At 41.3% G+C, this 19,840-nt stretch overlaps 1 protein-coding gene across 6 annotated transcripts; it reads right to left on the bottom strand.

Moving 5' to 3' along the window:
• Positions 1–375: 375 nt before the first annotated feature.
• On the bottom strand, positions 376–7,430 carry LOC125235833. Of its 6 annotated transcripts, XM_048142437.1 has the most exons (3): positions 5,484–7,430; positions 4,814–5,251; positions 4,275–4,408 (listed from the first exon to the last, which is right to left on the bottom strand). In XM_048142437.1, exons 1-2 carry the CDS (start codon positions 6,459–6,461, stop codon positions 4,862–4,864), a joined length of 1,368 nt encoding a protein of 455 aa, XP_047998394.1. In that variant the 5' UTR covers positions 6,462–7,430; the 3' UTR covers positions 4,275–4,408; positions 4,814–4,861. The 6 variants fall into 6 exon arrangements, with proteins under 6 accessions (XP_047998392.1, XP_047998391.1, XP_047998390.1 ...); XM_048142435.1 differs by lacking the exons at positions 4,275–4,408; positions 4,814–5,251 and adding an exon at positions 376–3,795 and having other exon boundaries at positions 5,484–5,721; XM_048142434.1 differs by lacking the exon at positions 5,484–7,430 and adding an exon at positions 376–3,062 and having other exon boundaries at positions 3,675–5,017.
• Between the last annotated feature and the right edge of the window lie 12,410 nt (positions 7,431–19,840).

Raw genomic sequence — 19,840 nt, 5'->3', positions numbered from 1 at the left:
CTGTTATAGACCAGGCCTATAGCGGCTCTATAAAATGGTGATATAAACGTTTACATCACTTCCTAATAACACCTTTTAGTGGTATAAGCTTATAGAGCTAAAAGGTGTTACTGGAGGCTTTTATACGACAGGCGGTCACGCCGAAAACCTTTATACGACATCTATAGTACCTGTACGCTACACGGCCAGGTCCTGGACCCGCCGGTCTGGTACACCGAAGAAATGGTGCTCGTAGCCGTCGACGCGTCGTCTCCGGCCCCTCACACCTAGGCTGGACCACCACGCTCTTTTAAGGTCCAGAGCGAGGACCGGCGCCGTCCCCGAAGCTACCTCGGCCAGGGGATGGTATCTGGGCGTTGAATCAAACCACTGGGCTCAACTAACACTTATTTTAATGCAACGAGTTACACCTTAGACACTATTTTAACGCGCGTCGCGATACAAAAACAGCAAACTTATACAAATCGTTCTCAACGCATTTTTACCGTGCTTGTTCTTACAAGCTCACAGGTCAACTCCAAACTTCAACTCTCGCCGCGAGAGGCAGCACTCACTGCTATATTAGCCAATACTGAATCACGACCAATGATGTCGCTCGATACGTCGTAGTTACAACTAGCCTCGCTAGATGGCGCGCGGAACGCCATTGCGCTTCGAATTGCATGAACATCCTGGGGCCCCCAGGGGGAGATTGACCTGAAGACTTGAAGCTGTTCAATTGTCTCGTTCTAGAGATCAAGTGAACAAAACAAACAAATTAAAAATTCAGATACAAATACTACATGTGGCATCTAGCAAGAAGTGATCTGTGACCATTAGATACATCTTCACACAATTTCTACATCAGTGAAATTAAACTTAAGGTAAACTATTTACTAGGTTGTTAGTTACAATGGTTCCCTGGTGGAACTCAAACAGACATACGTTAGTAGCAATATTTCAATTTACATTTATAATGAATTACTCCTTATGATTAATTACAGTTCCATGGGCAATTTACATAATTTAACAACAGGACGAACGAGTTCGCCTCCCTGAGTTTTTAATTTTACCGATCTGACAACATCGTCGGATCCTTTGAATATTTGTATTACTCTACCCCTACGCCATTGTAGAGGTGGCGTATTGTCATCTTTAATTAGGACTAAATCATTAATTGCAACATTAGGTACATGCCTATTCCATTTATTACGTGATTGTAAATTGTTCAAATACTCAAAATAATATTTAGCCCAAAATTTCTGAGTTATAGCTTGTACAAATTGGAAATGTGATAACCGTGACATATTTGTGTCCTTCCATGAAGGTTCAGGTAATGAAACTAACGGCTGACCAATCAAAAAATGACCTGGACTGAGAATTTCCAGGTCACAAGGATCCTCTGACATTGGAACCAGCGCTCGAGAATTAAGAACCGCTTCTATCCGACAGAAGGCCGTATACAGTAATTCAAAGGTTAGGATCCGATCTCCTATTTCCCGTTTAAGCAGATTCTTACTACTCTTTACGGCCGCTTCGACTAATCCAGACATGTGGGCAGCGCCTGGAGGGTTGAATTCCCAGCGCACGTCTTGACGACGAAACTCATCCGCCAGGACGGTTTCATGGTCAAGTAAGAACTGATTAACCTCACGGAGGTATGAGCTAGCACCTTTAAAATTCGTACCTTGATCACTACGGACGAGGGAGGGCAGCCCTCGTCGACTGACAAACCGTGTGAACGCAGCGATGAAAGCCTCGGTGCTCAGCGACGAGACGAGCTCTAGATGCACTGCCTTGGTACCTAGGCATACAAAAACACACAGGTAAGCTTTAACTGATTTAGCATTCCTAAGTTGGCTGGCCTTAACCAGATAAGGGCCAGCAAAATCCGTTGCAACGCCGGAAAATGGACGCGCGGCCGTGACACGGTCGGCGGGCAGGTCGGCCATGAACGGCGCCTGCTCGGTCGCGCTGAACCTGAAGCATGGGGTACAGCTGTGGATGACGCGAGCAACCTGACGTCTCGCTGACGGGATCCAATACCGCTGTCTCAATATATTAATCAGCGCACTTGTCGATGCGTGATAATGTATTCGGTGATAATGTTGCATCAACAACTGAGTCCATCTATGATCCTTCGGAATAAGCAATGGGTGCTTCGCTTCATAGCGCAGGCTTGAATTACGGAGTCGGCCGCCGACTCGAATAAACTGGTCTTCATCTACGAAGACGCTTAATTTCTGGAGAGACTTGCATACTAATTTTCCTTTTTTCAGTAAGATGGCTTCATCCTTGTATGCATCCAACTGGACCTTCTTGATCCAGTGGCTCGTAGCGGCACGATTTTCATCTATAGACAGGGTCTGGTTCAAGTTTCGTTGCTGCTTCGGCAAACGAATATTCTTGCAAAACCGTAAAATGTATGACGTTACATTTATGAGCTTACTATAAGAGCTCACTCTGGATAGTAGGCAGTCTTCCCATGACTGCTCTTCAGCGACGACATGTACCAATTGTTTGAACCCTGGCAGCTCAGGTGACATGGTGACTGGCATCGTTGGCCACTGAGATTCCTCCTCGAGTAGCCAGTCTGGTGACCACCACAGCTTGCACTTGAGGAGCCTTTTCGCTGTGGTTCCCCGCGACGCGACGTCGGCCGGGTTCAACTCACCCCGGACATAGCGCCATGTCATTAGTCGCTTCGACTGTTGAATGTCTTGTACTCTATTACATTCAAATGTTTGGAGCAGGTGTGGCTTAGTGTTTAACCAACACAACGTTATCTTGCTATCGGACCATGCATTTATGCTATCAATATCAAGTTCATCTTCATAGGCCGCTGCGGCGTGATTCAGCAATTTATAAACCATATGAGCCGCGTTTAGCTCATTCTTTGGAATGGTTTGCTTGGTCTTTTTCGACGCAACTCTAGTCTTAGCTATAATTAGTCGTACCATGACGTTTCCAGCGGCGTCTGCTGTCCGGAGGTATACGCACGCTCCGTAGCCCATCTCAGACGCATCTCCAAAACCGTGGAGTGAATATGATACCGATCCCGGTAGCGCGACGCATCGAGAGATCTGTAAGTGAGACAAATGGTTTAAATCCTGAACCATTTCGTTCCATTGACTTTCTTGAACCTCCGTGAGGGGTTCATCCCACGTCATTCCATCTGAAAAAAGTGATTGCATAAACAGTTTGAATCTGTAGACGATGGGAGCACAGTATCCACAAGGATCATATAATCGAGCGATAGTACTTAACACGCTTCGCTTGGTTATCGCTTGCCCTAGGGGTACGTTGATTTGATATGACATTGTGTCGTTTATCGGGTTCCATTGGATGCCTAATACCTTTATGAGGCTCTTATCTTCTGCGTCGAATTGATGAGGTATCTCACAATATTCCTGTGGTAGGTCCTGCAGTAACTCGCGACAGTTGGACGACCATTTTCTAAGTTCATACCCAGCACTGCTCATGAGATCTGTGAGCTCCGATTTTAGCTGCTGGGCCTCCGCAATTGACTCCGCTCCCGCCAGTACGTCATCAACATATACCTGCCGTCGCACGACGTCTGCAGCTGGGGAGCCTGGATGCTGAGCTTGCCAATCATTGGCTAATTGTATTAGCGTCCTTATTGCGACAAAGGGGCTTGACCGTAGCCCGTAGGTATTAGTATTTAACTCATATACCTGTAGGTCCTGCGACGGATCCTCACGCCACAGGATCAGCTGATAGCGCCTATCGTCGGGGTGTATCCACGTCTGCCTGAACATCATGCGGATGTCGGCCGTGAAGACAAACTGGTGTCGTCTGAAATTCAACAATATCTTGGTAATATCATTCTGGAGCGGCTTTCCTGAGTGAAGACACTGATTTACAGATATTCCATTGCTACTTTGAGATGCCCCATTGAATACCACTCTGAGCTTATCAGAATCCCTCTTAAAAATACCATGATGTGGAATTATAAAGTGTTCTGAATCAAATTGATAGTTTGATTTCGACATATGTCCTAATGACTCATATTCTCGCATGAAATCCCTGTATTTCTCAGCAAAGACTGGATTCTTGGCTAGCTTCGCCTCTAATGAATAAAACCTGCGTGCGGCAATGGCCCTCGACTCACCGAGTGCGGGTCTGTCTGTCAATAAGGGCAGCCGTACCATGTATTTGCCGTCAGGCATACGTGTAGTATTGGAGGTATACAACCTTTCACATTCGACATGCTCCGGATGCTCCACCGGATCCTCTGGAGGCTGCTCGACCTTCCAGAACTTCTCAAGTACCTCCTCGAGGCGTGTCGCATGGACTCCATAGTCCTCTACGGACGTCCCTCTCAGCTGCTTCGTTGAGATGTCAGCGGGATGCTTCCACAAAGCACCCATCAGTACATGGCCAAAGCACGTTCCATAGGCCTCCACACCTGGAATGTTAGTGAGAATCTTTGAGCCTGTATATATATAATTGAGTATATCCAGTCCAAAAATGATATCTACATCTTGAGATACATCAAACTTTGGGTCTGCCAACTTGAGCTGCGTCGCATCTAAGTGACCCTTGAGGTATGCATTTACATATGGAATATTCCCAGTAACTGTATACATAACTGTAGCTATAACGCTAATTATCGGAACTATTTTTCCTACCGGCCTGAATACTACCTTTGCTATTGTCCCGGGGACATTGACCTTTTGATCACCGATTCCAAATATATTAGTACCATTAAACTGTTGGTGCAAACCTACTTCATCTGCAAATGATTTCTTTACTATGGAGCAAGCCGCGCCGGTATCCAGCAAAGATCTAGCCTTAACGTAAGTACCATTACCTGATCTAACAAGAACAATGGCTGTAGGACTGACACGGATGGATGGCGTCATCCACCGTGCCTCTGGTTCACCAACAGTGAGATCATTTCATTGCCGGGGCTCAGGGCTGCGTCGAGTGCCAAAGCGCAAGGAGTGGAAGGTCTCCTGCGCCTGGCGGGCCCTCGCTCCAACCGGCAGGCGTGGAACGTGACCAGCAGCCACCAAAAGAGGTGTCTGGTTTGATAGGGAGGGAGTCCTAGCTTCCTCCACACCCCACGGTAGTGGTGAGCATGATTGTGATGAGTGGGCCTGCTGCGGCCCTCTCTCCTGTGGCGGGGCCGGTCGAGGTGGTGACCGCCGCTGCGGTGGTGATCGCCTCCACGAGGCTGAGTGAGCCGGTGGCTGATCTTGCACTCGGTGCACAGCCTTTGCAGCTGCTGGTTCCTCAACCGACATGCCTGCCACAGCCGAGCATAACAACGAATTATGCACTGATGATTGGCATGCCGCGCACCAATTGCGCGACATACATTCTCTAGCATAATGAGCGCGGAGACATTTGAAGCAGGCCCCTGTATCTCTAGCCCAGGTTCTGCGCTTCGAGGGTGGCAGTCCCAGGAAAGCGGGGCATTTGTACAGGGTGTGAGCACTGCTCGAGCAATAAGAGCAAGTTGCAAATGAACGATTCACCTGATCATTGGGTTCCGGTTGTGCTGCCAGGACCCGGGGGGCTGCCAGGTGGTGAGCCGGCGCTGCGCCGCCTCGACCTCTAGCAGTGGGTGACCGGCGTGCCGCAGGAGTTCGTTCCACTGCTGCAGGGGAGATCGCCTGCTGCACCCGGCATTGTTCATCTAGTAGCGACACTAGCTGGGTAAGGGTCGGTAGCACTTGCGGATCTGTCCCGTGCCGCTCCTCAAAGAGCGTCTTCACGCGCAGGGGCAACTTCTGTAAAATTAAATGCAGTAATAAATACGACCATTCATCGACAGGTTGCTTCAGTTTCCTAAGCGCCTGGATGGCCTCTCTGAGAGGATCATAAAACTGGGTTCTTAAATTGACACTGGGGCCTCCCACGTTGGGCAGGTTTAGGATCTGTCCTATAAAGGTGTCTACCAGCTGCCTGCTGTTGTGATACCTTTGCTTTAGGAGGTCCAGGGCAACTGTATAGTTGTCGCCATCCATAGGCAAATGTTGAACAATCGATAGTGCCTCACTATTTAACGACGTCCTTAAATAATAGTGTTTTTCCGCGTCGGAAAGCGGTCCCGCATCAACAAGGGACATAAATAAGTCATAGAATGACAGCCATTCAGCTAGGCAGCCTGAAAATGTAGGCAATTGAACTAACGGAAGTTTGACCTTACCTTGATGTTTTGAGGTTGAGGGCCTCCCGGACTCCTCTTCCTCTGATGCCTCATCCAATTGAATGAGGAGTCGATTTACCTCGCTAAATTGCTGCTGGTACAGTAGTCTTTCCTCCTCTGCAAGTTCCGAATCACTCGCCACCAATGACTCGTATGCCGAAACATACGTTTTGTAGGCTTCTCGGAAATGCCTCCTTGCTACGGTCGCGGCGATCGTGCCTGGTCGTACCACAATTGTGCCAGCATAATCCGTTAACATTAAATAACGCGTCTTTAATTGAACCTTTGCGGCTTTTAGCGACATGTTTGCTATGAACACAAATATCTCACAGTAAAGTTAACTCTAAATTGTAACACTTGTTTTCTATATTATAATAGCGATTAACAATATCGATCCGGCAAGTAAATGAATTTGACGTTTAATATGTCAACAACTTGAAGTTTGACGTAACTTAGAGTCTATACACTATGGCCGATTCTGACAGCTGACAGTTGTTCGATGTGAAGTTAGTCACTCAATGTTACCAACTTGGCAACTTAACCGGTAATCTGTTCAATGAAATTGGCACAACACTAATAACCTAAAAACCCATGCGGTTTTGATTTTCACTTCGTTATTTAGCGTCCAACGCACGGAATTTAACACTAAATGCTGGAATGACGCGAATCCTCGATTCTGCTGATTGTAGACCGCTTCGGTCCTGAATCTTGTCCCAATTCGAGGGTTATCTTCCAATATCGTGCTGATAACGGTTCGTTCCCCTTATGGGTTACACCAAAATGTACGCTACACGGCCAGGTCCTGGACCCGCCGGTCTGGTACACCGAAGAAATGGTGCTCGTAGCCGTCGACGCGTCGTCTCCGGCCCCTCACACCTAGGCTGGACCACCACGCTCTTTTAAGGTCCAGAGCGAGGACCGGCGCCGTCCCCGAAGCTACCTCGGCCAGGGGATGGTATCTGGGCGTTGAATCAAACCACTGGGCTCAACTAACACTTATTTTAATGCAACGAGTTACACCTTAGACACTATTTTAACGCGCGTCGCGATACAAAAACAGCAAACTTATACAAATCGTTCTCAACGCATTTTTACCGTGCTTGTTCTTACAAGCTCACAGGTCAACTCCAAACTTCAACTCTCGCCGCGAGAGGCAGCACTCACTGCTATATTAGCCAATACTGAATCACGACCAATGATGTCGCTCGATACGTCGTAGTTACAACTAGCCTCGCTAGATGGCGCGCGGAACGCCATTGCGCTTCGAATTGCATGAACAGTACCTTTTGGCGTCGAAAACCAAAATTATAGCACTAAAATGTTACTTGGGGTACTTCGCTCATTTTTGGTGTAAAACGGCATATGGCTCTCTGCTCTGGGGTAATTGAGTAGTTAAAATTGTGTTGGAGTCAGGGAAAGATAATGAAGGCCAATAGGTTAGTCTGATAAGAGAGATGTGTGTCTAACTTTATAAAGTAGAACGAACACTTTTATTATAATCAACTCCGGAGTTTTGCTGTGTCACTTCCATACGTTATTTATTCACAGAGCAACGACCATGATTCAAGCAGACACAAACGAGTTGTGGGAGTGAAAAACCGAGGCAGACAGCATAATCTCGTGGTCTTTGGAAAAATAAGATTAACGTTGGCTTAATTAATGACACAGCATAAAAGTGAGTTTATATAACAGTTAAATAAATGTTGGCACAATCACGCCTTTAGCAAATTTACTTCGCTCATTTGGTTTGGCGATGTAATGGTAATTGGGGGTATAGAGGTACGTGAAAAACTTAAGAAAGTCACTTGTTGTATGTGTGAATGACGTGTTCGAATAGGCGTTTGTTTTGTTTGTGTTACTAATTTTAAATACGTGCTCTCTATTCGAACACGTCACTCACAAATACAACAGGTGACTTTATTAAGTTTTTCACCTATACTTATATAGATAGAAACTTTAAGCATATATTACAATTATTACCAGGGCCCGTAACTTTCATGCCTTGACTTACATTTGACGTCACGCTGCATATAGGATCATTCAAGACTTTTATTTAATAATTAATCATTATTCATCAATCATTTTAATCATGACTTCAAAATATATAGGCTATTCATACGTGAAATAATTAACACATACTTGATACGTCAAAAGTATGATTTGTTTATTTTTTATACATACATATTAATATATAGTTTTGTTACCACATTTATTTATTTATTTATTTAATCTTTATTGCACGAAAGAAAAAATCTTGCAGTACAAAAAGGCTGACTTAATGCTTTAAAGCATTCTCTACCAGTCAATCTCTAGACTAAGCAGAGACTGAGCGATGCTACAATTACAACAGTAAAATCAAAACAAAGGATATAAAAGAAAGCGTACTAAATAAACTAAACACAATGTTTTAAGTACATATAATTTACAAACACATACAATGACAATAATAACATATAATTTACAAATACATACCGCGTCGCGTCGTCCGTTCTGGAACCTACGGGTCTAGCGAGTGACGACGGAAAGAGACCAGACGGCATGACGCTGGTTCCTTGGAAGCTGGGTCGACGAGGGTCTGGGATGCCACGTACGTGGACACCGTCGCACCGTCCCATCTTCCAGGGACCTCGGTTAGGGCTGGCGCTGCTGCTGATGCGGCCGAGCATCTTAAGCGGCGCAAATATGCAGCCATCGATGCCGGCTACATGTTTGAACCGTTTGGCGTAGAGACGCTTGGGCCCTGGGGGCAGGGCGCACACGGCATTTTTAAGGAGCTGGCTAAACGTCTTATAGACGCGTCGGGTGACCGGCAGGCTGGGGCTTACCTTGCCCAGCGCATCGGCATTGCCGTTCAGCGCGGCAATGCTGCCAGCCTTCTGGGCATCCTACCGGTTGGCTCAGATTTAGAAACAATTTTTTATTTGTAGGGTTTAATTTTATAGGTAGTTTAAGTTTAGTTATAGTTTTATTTATAAGTTCATAGTTAAGTTTTTTTTTTTTTTAGTATAAAGATTGTAGTTCCTGTAAAAATAATCCTTATTAAAGTTATTTTATACGTGTAATTTATAAAAAAAATAAGCGAGGGTATTAAATTTGTGTTTTACATCTTAACTTACATACATACATACAATCACGCCTGTATCCCATAAAGGGGTAGGCAGAACACATGAAACTACTAAAGCTTCAGTGCCACTCTTGGCAATAAGGGGTTGAAAAAAAAAAAAACTGTGACATTGCAGTGACAGGTTGCCAGCCTCTCGCCTACGCCACAATTTAACCCATATCACACATCTTAACTTAATAAATGGAAAATCAAAGTATATATACATACATATAACTATACATACATACATTTCAATAAATTATAAAACAAAACAAATTGTTTCCTTTTCGTTTCACGTATCAAGTAGGTATTAATTATTCCACGTATGAATAGCTTACTTTTTAAGTCATTTGTACATGATTAAATTGATTTATGAATAATGATTAATTATTACAATAAAACTATTTGAATCACCTATATGCAGCGTGACGTCAAATTGATGTCATCGGCATGAAAGTTACGGGCCCTGAGTACTTATTACAAACTATCACAGCCTAAGTTACAAATCATATCAAATGACATTTTGATTGAGTGTTACAAGTTAAATTACCGGTATCGTTTAAGATAGGACCTTGCTGTATCGATTGACCATATGAGTCAATACACATCATTTGGTTCGTTCTCAAAATACTGAGCCATGTTCCATTAAAGAGTGGAGCAGAGCGTAGTAAACTTGTAGTAAGTATTGAACGCCGTAGTCACGAACTCGACGAATCCATTGTGACGTCACAGGACGCCGCGCCGTCGCGACGCCACTCGCGCAGTTATAAGAAGGATAGTAGCCTATCTTTGGCTTTAAAAAGTTTAATAAACGTTAAGGACACAACGACAGATTACTTTAATCATATATATTTTTATAGCAAAAGAAAATAAACCAGCATGTAACTGAACAAAACATATTTTAAGCCGTTCTTGTTTTAATATGATGCCAACCCCGAAACACACTTTATACATTTTGCTGTTATGAGTTGACATTTCCTATGGGACACAATATCGTTTTGTCGATATTGTAAAAGTTGCTAAACTTAACGGAATTGAGTAAATGCTCTTCATCCAATTTCGTAGTGTATAGCTTAGGTATGTACTGAAAATTACTTTATCATGTTGTGCACGTGATCTGTGTTTTCAAAACGTCCCGATTGACACGATCTTCAAAATCCTACACAAAATAAGCCTTACCCTTAGTCCGTGTTCACATTATCCAATCCGATATCGGATGTAAGGATTTCAATGGGAAAAATCCAAGATGGTGCCTGTAATGTATGGGATATCGGTCCGACATACGATATCGGATCGGATAATGTGAAAACGCACGTACGCTAGGTAAGTACCCGTTACGATACGTTTTCGGATGAAAACTTTAGTCAGTAATTAAATCAGTTTCAGTTGGCTTTATGTACCTATTCATTTCTTTCATTCCACTATTAGTTCCAATTAAAACTTTTAATGAGATACCTGTTCCACTCATTCACTCTCGGCCCACACTCGTTGATTATAACGAAATGAACATGTGGAATAGCTTTAATATTATCTCCAATTATCAGAGTAATTCCATGGAGAGAATACTTTGATCTGCTGTTGTATAAAATCTCTGATAGCAGTCCGTTTGAACGTAAACTTGTCAAAAGGATATGGTACAGCGGGGCAAATCTCGACTGGGGGCAATTGTAACTAATCCATTTTTTCCATTATTACACTATGATGTTGAGTTCTACATGTATCCACTGAATACGCCTGGCATATAATTTAATAATAAACCGACGGACACTTTAATGATGCAAACATTGTAAAACATGAAAAAATGGACCAGTTACATTTTGCCCCAGTCGAGATTTGCCCCGCTATACCCTATCTCATTGGTCCCTTGGTAATTCGCCTGTTATTCCTCTAATTATCACAAAAAATTGAGTCCAAAACATTGAAGAAGGTATGGATATGTTCAAGAAAAAATAACCCGGGAATTTTAGTAACCTAAACACGTAATGTTTGATCAATATTTTTGCGGTTTAAGTAGATTTCTCGTGACCCTTTAATCTTTTATCAAAATCTAACCTGACGGTAAAGTCTAATACTTTTGTAATTAAGAATTGCACTTTAATATTAAATGCAACTAAGGCACTCAATGCAGCCTCAAAGGTATTAACAACGTCCTACAATTATATGTACTATATTCCACATTCTCTATCAATTTGTAAACCGTATTACAAAAGCATAAAGCATGGTAAACTTGCCATAAGACGTCCCCTAAGCTTTGTAAACGGCACAACGTGCAACGTCAGTGTTGCAGCGTACCGTAATACCGCCTAGGATTTCTGGGGCCCTGGTACTTTGGACGACTTGGAAGAACAAAGCCATCAATCTTGTCAGCAGAAGACGTTTGCTTGTGAAATCTTAAAGAAAAACATACACAGACATACATATTAATAAATACTCTAAATAGGTCCTTGTTTATAAAAAAGGACATGAAAAATTGTAGACATAAATTATCAATCGTCTCGCTCTTTCTTCTGGAGTGAAGGGAACGCCTGTTGTATACTTTTTTTTTGACTCAAACCACACTAACATCTATGGGGTGTGGTTCTAAAATGGGATTCTTCACCATGGTGCGTTAGTTAATACGTCTTAAGCATTCCTATTACCCTAGTCACGTGTGCATTGAAGCGGATTAGATTCAGGCTTTTTTTAATTAATCAAAATCGACGTTTGATATTCAAATTAACCATGGCATTTGTAGAAATGGCAAGAGTTTTCCATATACCAAAATCCCATCAGTCCGTAAAGGGTTATCATTTTGAACCACAAGTACCAGGGCAGCATACAGCGAAGGCGTTATAGTCATAAAGGGACAGGTATGGAGGCAGCTATTAAGGGTGTGTTTGTTCTGTAAAAAGCCGCGGGAAGTTAGGCGGGCCATTCACGGCGGCCGATCGCTTATGGCGTCGTTGGGTGAAAGAAACGGGCGTAGATAGCCTAGATTGGAGATCTGCCAGAGCTAAACGTGAGCGTTTGATGCCAATTTAATTGCTTCTGAACTGTTTATTAAAGAAATAAGCACTCCTATATCTTTAATACACTGCTTACACTAATTAGAGAGATTCGTCATTTTTTAAATGAGTATAAAAGGATAAAATCCCAAAAGTGCCAAATCAGTCAACGACTAACTGGCTTTATTTATTTCAACATGTTAATCTATTTTATTTTTATTATGAAGTTTATTTGCCGCAAAACTCTGTGACCATAAAATGTCGTAAAGAATTAGACTCGGAATTCAATCTACAATAAAACTGGCAAGAAACATAAACTAAACAAACACCTAGCAGAGCGACGACACATAATGAAATAAAACCGAAGATATAATACCCCGTCGTGCAATAAAAACTGCCGTTACTATTATTGTTGGTACGAACTAGTCTTCCGAGTGACAAATTTGAAAGAATTCACTCCTACGTGAGATACTTACGTACTCTCTAGCGCTTTAAGACAATATAACTTAGTACAGTCAGCCAAAAAAGTAGTTTACCACTTTTCGACCTTATGTGTAGAGTTGAAAAGTGGTAAACTAAAAGTAGTTTCTTAGCTGACTGTACAATTACGACACTGTATAAAACATGAAACTAAATCAAATCTATCAATTTGTTCTGATATTTGTGATTCAAAAACATCATTTTTGGGTAAAATCTACTAGCTGGCTTAAGGCAACAAGCTAAAATTTGTATGAAATTACTTTGCACTCTTGTGGATAAAATGAAATTTTGCTATCTGTTTTCGAATCAAGAGAGCCTTTGCCAGTAGGAAAATACCTTTGCTATTTCCTCAAATAGCCCAAGTTCTAGGACACCGAGAGAGCAGACATTGCAAGGAGGGTAATGAAAATAATCTTGAAAGTTTTTTAATTATCGCGGGCCGGCGCGCTCTTAGAAATGATTCATGTCTTTTGTTCTACACTAGCCTTGATAGTTTTCTTACAAACACTATGTTTCCTTTGTCTTCACGCTTGGCTTGATTTCATTAATAATGCTTTAGTTTTAGAACAATGGGAAATGAGCTTTCTATTTCACCAAAAATGGAGAAAGCCTCTATTTTAGCAAAATGACAACTCTGTGTTTTAGATTTGCTACCGCTTCTGCAGACAATGTTATTTCGTCGATTGAGATATTAATGGCAAATGGCCTGTCAGTTGACAATTGTCAAAATAATATGCTGTCATGGTGAGCTCTAAGCTACAATACTGTCACTGTGTAAGATTTCATTTAAACATTTTCAAAATCATGACAATTGTCAACTGACAACGACAAATTGATGTATGCTGATATGTCGCTCAATTATTTCCTGGAAATATTAGGATGCTTCATTGTTTGTTTAAATGAAATGAAAATGAATAATCAAAACTTAAAACAATTTGCCTAAAATTTTCAGAATAAAGGATTAAAATTGGTTTGCGTACATTTCCATAGAAATGAACGAATACATAATGTGGAAGAGACAGGACATGAGCTGTTTAGCATGCATGTAGACCAGGGCATCAAGAGCGTGGGGGCCGATTAGCATTCTCATTCACCAGGCTAACATAACATGAATGAGGTTCAGTTTGCGCGAATATTAATGGGTCGATGGAGAAAAATAGTAAGGCGATAATTTTTTTAGAGAAGTATAAATAAACCCTTTATTTTAGCGTCAAAAAAGGATAGTGCGTATCAGAAAATTGTATTCAGATTTAAAGAAATAGCATTCAGATTTTAAATTTGTACTTTTTGTAAATTGACATGTGATATTTAAAATATTATACAATAAATGATTATGAATATGATTATGAATATGATTATGATTATGATTATAATAATAATATGTCTTTCCATATCTCGGGACCATGGGGTCCCGGACTTTTGGGAGGCATGTGTGGGGCCGAAGCCAACAGCACAGAGGCCCTTTTAGACACTTTAATCTAAAGGCAAGGGATACACCTGGCAGATACCATCCCCGAGAGCACAATATGATACATCCGGAGATGGTCCCCGTCAGGTGTAAAGACTATTTCAGTGCAGCACTTTTGTGTTGCGATGGGAACTAAGGTCATAGGCTATTGTTGTGCAAGTTGGATGGACTGGATAATGGTCTATGACTATCGGACACCTGCCATGACAACTAGTCTCAAGATTGTAAAAGACAGGCGGTGACTCGCCAACTCATTGAGTGGGCCCTGCAAAACGGCCGCACGCATGGTGCGACAACAGAGCAACACTTGAAGAGTGGCTGAAAGGTTGTCGAGAGGTGAGACTGCGGTAGCCAGATCCCGGTGATCCGTTCAGCAGGCCGCCGGCGTTATGACATTTTACACTTCCAACCTGGAGCATAGGTCCCGCTCTTGCGAATCCACTCTGGCCGGCCGGTTAAGGCAAGCGCAGAGGCGAGGGCTAGATGGAAGTGCCCTCTGGAATAGGGGTCCGCGGTGTCGCCACTCACCGTCAGCTCGCCACAAGCTGCCCCCGCGGGGTGATTATGATTATGATTATGGTTATGATTATGTATTTGTCTATGGTCTGCGGTAAAGCTACTCTTCACAATCTCGCTTCTTCATCTAGTCAAAAATTTAATAAGGATTGGTTGATGTACACAAGCTCAAAGCATTTATTCAGCTAGTACAGGGCACTTTTGCATGTCAACATTACAGTTTAGATTGCAATGATATGAATTCAACTAAAGTAATTTAATAAAAGATGTATAAGTAGTCTCTAAATATCATATTGACATGTTGTAAAATCAAATTTTTATTTATCTAACAAATGGTATTAATAGACATTAATATATCAAAATCGAAAAAAAATGCAAAACTAGGAAACTTCTCGAATAGAAATAAAATACGATTCAAATCAGTATCGAGTGCTTGTATTGCGTACACAATTGGTTACCCCTTCGTAGAACCTTCACTTGCTCTAACAATAAACAGTCATAATTGCTATTGGAAAACCAGTTGGAACTTAGGTTTTATTACGCTGTGATACGGTAAATTTTTGAACGTGTTTCTCAATGGTGGATACGGCTTTTTTTACATGTTGAGCATAACCGTGAGCGTAGCTCGCCAATCAAATCCATATTTAATTTCAATTCGATCTCAGGGGTGCGCAACCCCGGGTGCAAACCGTTTAATAATGGCGAATTAATTTCCGAAATCGCTTCTCGTGTCGGGATTGTGAACGGCATCTTGGATATGTATCACCTGTGTGCCATGTATGTGTCATCTACGATATCAAGTGCCTTGGTTCGTATTCTCATGGCGTTAAAGGTTAGATTTGACAAATGTGCGCGTCATTGTGAATGAAACGATATGCATGTCTTAACTTAAAGCGTAGATGTGAATTTGAATGCAGTGCGATGTCGCCTGGTAGATATGACGTGACTTTACATTTACACTGATTAATTAAATGCATCTCATTTTGCATGGTTTTGCTTAACTTATTTTGCGTATGAAAATTATCACTGTCGTTTACCTCCGTGAGCTGGAGGCCAAAACTCATTTTGGGTTATCGCGCCAGCCAAGTAAGTTTACAAGATTTAGAATACAATTTATTTAAGCTGCTTATACATAAATGTACTAAAAATGTTAAAAAAATGCTTTAAAACGTCCCTAACAAAAACTCATCTCTGTGCTGGTTCTTTTGGAAAACGTGCTTACTTTCTATAATTAAAATCAAATTCATGATCTATTATTTCATTCTGTTCCTCTTTCCCTTTGTTGCGACAATTGTCAGCACGTTGAAAGTGTTGAAACTGCGCTAAAATATTGGAAACTGTCAAATCAAATTTGTCAATCCAAACGTTATCCCCAGTTAATTGGTACCAGGAAAGCAGGATTGAACTTCCCCGATTCCAGTGAAGTTCGATCGGATGATACAAGTTGGGAACTGTTTCGTTTAGCTTGCCCGCTTGCGGAAATGGTTGCCAACTTCTGTTACTAGTCAGTAACATTGTTTTAGATAATCTGATATCGAATTCATTTGAAAAAAACTGTGTTAAAAAAACTAGCTATATGTAAGCTAGTTTTTTTAACACAGTTTTTTTTCAAATGAAAGAAGTCGAATTCGAAATACAGGTCATTGATTTCGTTTCTGCGGTTATGATTGAAAAAAAAAATTCCGGCTATTTGAATTGCCGTTAGTCGTAAATTTAATATTGTATGGCAATGCTGTGACTTTTTTTCCTAGGGCCTTTTTACTGGTATCTATTACAATAAGTATATTGCTTTATAAGAGTGGCTAACAATTATTATCTTAGCCACTGCCTTCGACTATTTAAGCAGCTGAGATACTCTTAATTATGATTTCAGTTAGTTTCACCGTAAGCCAATCCCAATTACGCTAGTATCATAATCAATACATGCTACTCTATTACCCGGCATGATCCCCTGGTGAATTAATCACAAACATGAGACGCGGCTCATAATTAATGCCGACATTCGCATGACTTTCCCGCATATATGAGTTTGTTTAATGTCAGAGGTCAAGTTTTAACGAGTCTCCGGTGGGTTATTTGAAATTCATCCTTCTTTTTTAATCCGCCACGAAATTCGGGAATGTTTTATGTCGGTCAGTATTATCACGCCAGAGGACTGTTTCAAAATTCTGACAATTGACAACTGGAACTAAATATTTCTGAACATTTCTATCAATATGTTTAAACCGACAATTTACATATTCTCATCCTCTATTTTACAACAGTGACATTTGTCACTAAATAACTGACTATAATGTCACTGTTTTGAAATAGAGGATGTGACTATGTAATTTGATCATGGAGAAATCAACAAAACTTTTCAAACATTTTAGACATACTAATAGTAATTTGGGTGATTCTTTTAGTTTTCTAACGCGTTCAAATTGCAATTAAAAAACAATATTTGGTGAAATAGAACCGCGAAAATCATAAAATGGCTATTTTGACCATTCAGTTCATATTTAAGGTTAGAAGGATTACACTTAGAAGTTTATATCGATTTTATACAGACTCTCCTTCAACCCATAATAGCAAATGTCCTACACACTCCACTATCCTGTATGGGACATACAGTTCATATTTAAGGTTAGAAGGATTACACTTAGAAGTTTATATCGATTTTATACAGACTCTCCTTCAACCCATAATAGCAAATGTCCTACACACTCCACTATCCTGTATGCATTCAACGTCAAAAAATGTACTGAAAAAACCTCCACGCATTTTCGTGGTTGACGCTACAAAATGTGAAAGGTGAACTCGTTACGTCCCGGCGGAGCAATCGCTATTCATCGGGACTAATTGAAAGCGACTCGCTAACTACTGGAGCTGGAGGGCCCGATTTGAAACATGGCGATGGGTAACGGATGGGAAACACTGAAAATATGTTTATTGTTTCAATTAATAAAATAGCCTGTTTCAAAATTTTGACAATTACCAAATGAAACTTAAAAATCTTCTATCAATAATCGGCAATTCCAAGCGAATACACTGACTAATGTCACTGTTTTGAAAAACAAAATGTGACAGCGTAATTAAATCATGTAGAAAACGACAGAACTTTTCAAATACCTATTATAGAAAATCTGACCAAAATGACGACCGGTCTGGCCTAGCAAAAAATAGCAAATGTTCTACACATTTCACTATCCTTTATGTCCCCATTCAATGTAGAAAAATGTACTGGAAAAACCTCGACGCATTTTTCGTGGATGACGCTGCAAAATGTCAAAGGTGAGCTCGTTAGGTCCCGGCGGAGCAATCGCTATTCATCGGGACTAATTGAAAGCGACTCGCTAACTACTGGAGCTGGAGGGCCCGATTTGAAACATGGCGATGGGTAACGGATGGGAAACACTGAAAATATGTATCAATAAATAAAAAAGCTCGCAACTGGTTTATCCTACGTTGTTTTCAGTAACAATCACCACGTTATGGTTCGTGAATATATAAATAGACTATAAACTTATACATAGAAAGAAAATAATGTGGTGACCGGTAAGAAACTTGCGACGGAACGGTTGTCGCGCGGTATTTTCCTTTTACCACCAGTCAAATTCTAGCTATGATAATTATGTCTAACCCTTAAGGCACTGGTCCCACCGCGAGCTAGTAAGCTATGAGCTATCGGCTATAAAAACGAACAAAAGATAGTCGCTCCCGTGTAAATAAAAGAGACACGGCGATGTTTATAGTTACTCGCCCAGCGGTGAGCTATCAAAATCGCCGTGTCTCTTTTATTTGCACGGGAGTGCTTATCTTTTGTTCGTTTTTATAGCCGATAGCTCATAACTTACTAGCTCGCGATGGGACCAGTGCCTTAGGAGGCATCACTAGCTTATCATTGACTACTATCTACAACTAGCTTAGCTTATCTTACGAGCGGTCTGGCGCAGTCGGTAGTGACCCTGTCTGCTGCGCCGCGGTCCCGAGTTCGAATCCCGGTAAGGGCATTTATTTGTGATATGAGCACAGATATTTGTTCCTGAGTCATGGATGTTTTCTATGTATATAAGTATTTATATATTATATATATCGTTGTCTGAGTACCCACAACAGAATACAGAATACAGATCTTTATTGGTAAAAAAGTATTTTACAGGTCATATTTATACGCAATGTTTAAAAAATATAAATTATAAAGTGAATTATCATTTTAATTTAACAATTACATAGATAATATACATTCATCGATGCTATAGTATGCCTTTTCACAGCAGAAACCTTCAACACAAACCTTCTTGAGCTTACCGTGGGATTCAGTCAATCTGTGTGAGAATGTCAACGTGTGCAACGTCAAACAGCAATGGTGTGCACAGTATTATGATAAAAAAAAACATATCTGGCTCCCCTGATGTTGCTTATGTCCATGGGCGGCGATGACTGCTTACCATCAGGCGGCTCGTCTGCTCGTTTGCTGCCTATTTCATAAAAAAATAAATAAAAAAAAATATCTATCAAACTTTTTCTGCCAACTAGAGGCAGCTTTAATTGTCTGCCGTTGCAAATAAAGTCCTAGGGTATCAGAATTTTTAGCGGCAATACGCGTAGCCCTTGAATAAAACGTGAAATTCGTTATAAAAAAACATATTAATATTTGCGTTAGTTCCTTCTTAAAAATTTAAGAGGGCGTTCCTGAATTGTTTTGGTTACATTTTTGTTGCACACTCCTACTATTTTCAATCAACATGGCAATTTGGCGTGGATCTCCGCTATCTGGGTAAAGCGGGGCAATCAATCTCTGCCGCGGGGCAACACCGGCCGATCCCCGATCGTTTATATGACTTACGGAGTTTATAGTTTCGACAGTTATATGTACCTACTTACTTATAAATAAGGTACAGCGGGGCAAATCTCGACCGGGGGGCAAATGTAATTCGTCCATTTTTCCATGTTTTACAATGTTTGCAAATGAAGTAGACTGTCCACCGGTTATATATGGTAGGCTTGTTCAGTGGATTCATGTAGAATTCAACATCATAGTGTAATAATGGAAAAATGGATTAGTTACTATTGCCCTCCAGTCGAGATTTGCCCCGCTGTACCTTACTTCGGTAGTCATATAGAAGGCATCCTGCGACGCTAGTTAAATC

The sequence above is a fragment of the Leguminivora glycinivorella genome, chromosome 18 (assembly GCF_023078275.1).
Source record: "Leguminivora glycinivorella isolate SPB_JAAS2020 chromosome 18, LegGlyc_1.1, whole genome shotgun sequence".
Taxonomy (NCBI): Eukaryota; Metazoa; Arthropoda; class Insecta; order Lepidoptera; family Tortricidae; genus Leguminivora; species Leguminivora glycinivorella.
This window is presented reverse-complemented; position numbering and strand designations above follow the sequence as displayed.

Coding starts and splice junctions, on each gene's coding strand:
- LOC125235833 (XM_048142433.1), bottom strand. CDS start 4,865: ATGACGCCATCCATCCGTGTCAGTCCTACAGCCATTGTTCTTGTTAGA. Junction 4,409..4,813: donor CATTGTTCTTGTTAGATCAG/GTAATGGTACTT, acceptor CTAACATTCCAG/GTGTGGAGGCCTATGGAACG.